This window comes from Polistes canadensis, unplaced genomic scaffold, assembly GCF_001313835.1.
Source record: "Polistes canadensis isolate GaletaPanama2010 unplaced genomic scaffold, ASM131383v1 scaffold_88, whole genome shotgun sequence".
Classification (NCBI taxonomy): Eukaryota; Metazoa; Arthropoda; class Insecta; order Hymenoptera; family Vespidae; genus Polistes; species Polistes canadensis.
Genome location: NW_014569635.1, coordinates 114,814 through 120,151, shown reverse-complemented (window position 1 = coordinate 120,151; position 5,338 = coordinate 114,814). Strand labels below are relative to the sequence as shown.

At 31.6% G+C, this 5,338-nt stretch overlaps 1 protein-coding gene across 1 annotated transcript; it reads left to right on the top strand.

Moving 5' to 3' along the window:
* On the top strand, positions 1–5,044 carry LOC106786906 (PDZ domain-containing protein 8). Its single transcript, XM_014748786.1, has 10 exons — positions 1–36; positions 67–511; positions 583–775; positions 847–1,109; positions 1,185–2,265; positions 2,342–2,604; positions 2,726–2,929; positions 3,620–3,769; positions 4,372–4,554; positions 4,671–5,044. The coding sequence occupies exons 2-10, from the start codon at positions 116–118 to the stop codon at positions 4,866–4,868; spliced, it is 2,931 nt and encodes a 976-aa protein (XP_014604272.1). The 5' UTR covers positions 1–36; positions 67–115; the 3' UTR covers positions 4,869–5,044.
* The last annotated feature ends 294 nt before the right edge of the window (positions 5,045–5,338 follow it).

Here is a 5,338-nt window from a genome sequence, read left to right as displayed (position 1 = left end):
TGAATTTTTAAATAAGTCGGGGAAATACAGTGAGAAAGAGAGAGAGAGAGAGAGAGAGAGAGAGAGAGAGAGAGAGAGAGAGAGAGAGAACAATACTTATAGTTGGAATTTTAATATGGACTTTTTTGAAACAATTATTGTAGCTACGATAACATTTGTTTTCGGTATAATATGTACGCTCATATTGGAGTTTTACTTGTTGAAAAAATATTTGGAAACAGGACCCTTAGCGAAACCTCCAGAGGAAGGAGTGAAACATGGAAAAGCGCAGCTACCTCAGGAATTACTTGATAAGATACAAAATGAAAAAACAAATCCTAATAGTAATATCGCACGACAAAATATTTATCAAGGAAATGAAAATCTAGCGATAAACCTTACTTTGCAATTTCTTTTCAACGAATTACGTGATGCCGAACGCGTTCGTCTCTGGCTTTATAGAAAATTGAACAATGAGTTTAAAGAACTCTTAACGCAATCCACTACTGGAAAATTACTTGATAGTGTCAAGGTAAAATGATCAATAAAATATTATTTAATTTTAAGAATAATCAAATTTGTATAATTGTTTATCTATTTAAGTTGAGAAATTTAAATTTGGGTACCCAATTTCCAACGATAAAGGGTTTGGAAGTAGCTGATTCTAAGATAGATGCAGATACTGGATTATTAGAATCATTAGATTTATCCCTTGATTTGCATTATTCAGGAAATTTTCAAATGTCTATAGACGTTAAAATGTTATTGGGAAAAACAGCTTACATGGCTCTGCAAGGTATTAAAACACAAAGATTTATCAAATTATATTTTAATACTAATACTAACACATTGGTGTACTTTTTCCAGTGAAACGAGTTACCGGTCGAGCTAGATTACAATTCACACGTGTACCGTATACACATTGGTCTTTAAGTTTTTATTCCGATCCTATTTTGGAATTGGAAGTACAATCTCAATTTCAAGGTCGTCAACTGCAACCACAAATAATATCGTTAATTACCGGACAAATAAGAAGAGCTGTACGTCGGAAGCATACATTGCCACGATACAAAATGCGTTATAAACCATTCTTCCGTAGATTAAATGACGAAGTTATGGACCTATCTGAAGTAAGTTGTACATTTTATATGATTTTTTTATTATATTATTATTTAAAACTTGACAAATATTTTCTATTTATACAGGTCGCCGGTATGCAATTTACTCCAGGATTTTTAGAAGTAACGTTATTAGAAGTTAGTAGATTAAATGTTGGGCCTAACATGCTCAATGCAGAAGATATTTCTCAAATAGAAGTGCACTGCACAATGAGCGTAGACTCGACACCTTGGGTACATTTAACGCAATATAACGGTGTACCTTACATGATATTAGATTTAATTATTAGCAAAATTAGTTCCCAACAACTTGGCGTAGTATTTAAACAAGAACTTGTTCCTGAAATTGGCCAAGTATGCGTATTAGTTGAAACTATAGTATCCGGAAGTCCAGCAGCTATAGCTGAGATGAAAAAAGGTGACATTTTAATAGCCGTAGATGGTAAAAAAATCGCCAATATGAATCAAGTAGCGAAGCTTGTTAAAAGCGCTGTACAGAGACGTTTCATTATTAGAGTAGAAAGAAAATATGTCAAAGTAGACTCGGAGAAACAAACTTCTATCAAAACTGATAATGAAACTAAGTCTGTTATAGACAAAATTGTAGACAAAAAAACAAGCAAAATTGATTCTACTGGAATCAAGGGAGATAGTACAGATGATCTTAGCAAAATGAAATTGGAAAGTCCCGTTAAATTATTAGATTTAAAAGATACCGATAGCGAGAATGTAGATAAGTCAGAATTTTCTAGTAGATTGTTTAGAAGAAGGAGAAGTAGTAATACACATATCGCAGAAGAAACAACTCAAATGCCTGAAACACCGTCGAGAAGAATTTCAACTGCTTCCAGTCTATCCACGACGTCTAGCAATGTCCAATTTTATTCTATCGACGATACCAATGTCACTAATTTATCAGATTTATATTATACTACGAAAGAAAAGGGATTTGCTTCTTTAATTACTTTTGAAGAAACTAGACATTTCCAAATAGATTCCGAGCAGCATTATTTAAATATAGGTGTATGGGGTCGTGTTAAATCTTACGAATATACTCCTAAATTATTAGGATACATTAACGCTCCTATAAAATTAATTGTAGCGCAGTGCGCTACATCCTCCACGGGTCATTATCTCAAATGTCATGCTTTATTACCACCGGAAAGTGGTATGTATATTATTAATATATATATTACTATTCAACTACTTACCTATCTTTCATTAAATAATTTCATCTTTTATAGCATCTTTAGCGACATCCAATAATAAATTACAAGGGTACTCTGGTTTTGATCCTACTCTTTGTTTCGGTGACATTTTAATGTCCTACATGTGGGAAAGCAATGTGCCAAATCGTCATATCTCTAGTGAATCTGTAAAAAAGGAAAATGTAGAAACTATTAAAGCTCAACCAATTCAAAACGAAGAAGTAACTGGAAAAAAACTCCATGATTTTATCAGAACGCACTTCCACAGAGCAACTCATTGCGACTTTTGCACGAAAAAGGTATAAAATGTCAAGAAGTTATTACTTATTATTACTATTAACTTAATAAAAAAACAAAAAATAAATAAATAATATAAATAACCAACACTATATCAGCTCTTTATTATTTTGTTTTCTTTAGATTTGGTTAAAAGATGCGATACAATGTAGAGATTGTGGTATGGTATGTCATAAAAAATGTGAAGTTCGTTGTCAAGCGTCAGGAATATGCAGTTCGGACACTTTAGCGGCATTGGCATTAGAAGCAGATGAAATAGAGCCTACTGCTAATATTGGCGAGTCAAGTCCGGAGATATCTCTTACCGGTTGTGAAGATAATGTTCAGGTACTCAAGACATAGCAATGTCTTATTATATTGAACATAATATTGGCAATTTTCAAATATCATCTATCCACAGTATTTATATAACTTTGGTGAATTTTGATGAATTGAACATGAATTTAGTATTAATGTGATAATTTCATTTACAAAAAAAAACCATAGTAGAAGTTAAAAAGAAAAACGTGCAAATATGAAAGATAAAAAGATTTTTTTTTTCGTTTAAATACTTAAATTTTCTTGTCTCTTTTTTATTTTGCTTTCCTTAATTTTATAATCAAAAGGGGTAACAAATATCAATGGACTTGTAATAATCGTAGTCCATTCTCGATATTATGTACAAAAAAAGAAAATAATTGTTCGCTATGTTTGGCAATAAAAAGGAGTGTTTGCACTCGGGGTGATGACGGTTTTTTGTAGGCTTGCACCTTGACCTTGCTTTTGATATTAAATGTTTATTAAATTTGAAGCTAATAATATATTCTAGTCAATGCTTCTTCGTTACATATATATATATATATATATATATATATATATATATATACAAAGTTATAAAAGTGTAAGGAGAAAATGTCTATACGAGATGTCTATACTGCCAGCTTATATGATATATCAACTATTTACTTTATGGATACATCTCATCGTGGTTTTTGTAAATACATATAAACAATTCAAATACGTTCGTCAATTAATCAGGGTGCAAGTATGATGGCCATGAAGGCTAGTATAGCTAACACACTCTTGGGCCTGAAGAAAGCTGGGAGTACCAGTTGTTTGGCTCCACCAACTTCCGGTATCGGTCTGGCATCTAGAAGTCTTCCCCCAAGTCCCTGTGCATCCCGCAAGGTAGACCTTATTGACACACACGTAATTTGCTTATAAAATGGAGGAGCTCGCTTTTCGACACGCAATTCATTGCACATTGTCACCTTGTAAACACTTTATAACATTAATTGGTAATATTTTCCTTTTAGATGTACACGTATAGTAGTACAAGCTTAGCGTAGCTTCATATATTTATTCTTGTTTTTTTATTATATTTATTCTCTTTTCTCACATCTCATTATTTTTAAAATAAAATCTATTCAAAATATAATATCATTAACAAAACAAAGCATGAAAGATCCAGTATAACTTTACAAAACCTCCTTGCATGTTCTTATATGATTGATACAATAATTACTTGTTAAACTATCGACTGTTATTAATACGAGAAGAATATTGTAACGTGTTAAGAAAATGTATATATTTTTTATTACGAATAACAATTATATTAAGCAGCCATACAGATCTACTTTAGATCAGGTAAATGCAATATTAGCTGAATTTATTTCATCGTGCTTTTATATAACATTACATTTTTGAATAAATCGTGCTCTTAGGGTCAAGATCGTTCTGACGATCTTATGGATATTTAATAAATCTTATTAAATCATTGAAACATCTAGAGTTCATTGGTTGGAGGTTTGGGTATAAGTCCTGAACTTCTGGAAAGTGCTGAACCAAGCGTGGCAGCTCCTCTCGTGGCAGGAGATTTGGATGACGGTCTTATGTCTAGAGCTAAGGATACTGGAAAATTCTTATATAAATTTCTGAAGCCATTAGAACGTGTCGAGAAAATGAACGATATGGTAATTGTTATTTTTAATATACATACAATTTCATAAATATTTCTTTTATATTTATATTCATATATATATACATACATATATATATATATATATTTATTTATTTGACTTTATAACAGATAGGGAAACTAAAAACTGCCCTAGATGCTGAAACTACCTCAAGATTAGAATTATCTCAAAGCGGAGAGAACGATAGTATTAAATTAATTGCACAGAGTGATTTAAGAGTGCAAGCATTGAGTGTCTTACTTCTTCATTATTGTGCCGGTTTGCAGCATGCGCAAGAGGCATTAGAAAAAGCAAAAAACGAAAATTGAATTTGAATCCAACCATATGTGACGCTGCATGATAAAACTCACCTAGCATGTCAAAATTCGAGTTTTGAGTTAATGACGAATTTGCATATTCTACGATACCATACAATAATATATTACAAGTGCGAAGTTGATATTGAAAGCGTATTACTCCTGAAAATTAAAAAAATGCAACAAAAATGAAAGTGAAATGCAATGAATGCAGTGAAAAATCAAAGCATCTAATTGTTTTCTTATTTTTGTCCTCATTTTCTTCGATTTTGGACCGAGAATGTAAAATTAGTAAATGAACTAATAGTACGAAGAAATGAATATGAATCATTATTACACAAGAAAGAGTGATTTTAGTGGTTACACGTTTGCATAGCAACGAATGTCAAGCAAAAATACAACGCAAAATCATGATACATGATTTGATAACTTTCAACACGAAATAATTTATTTACGCACACTAGATAAGTATTATTGTTCAG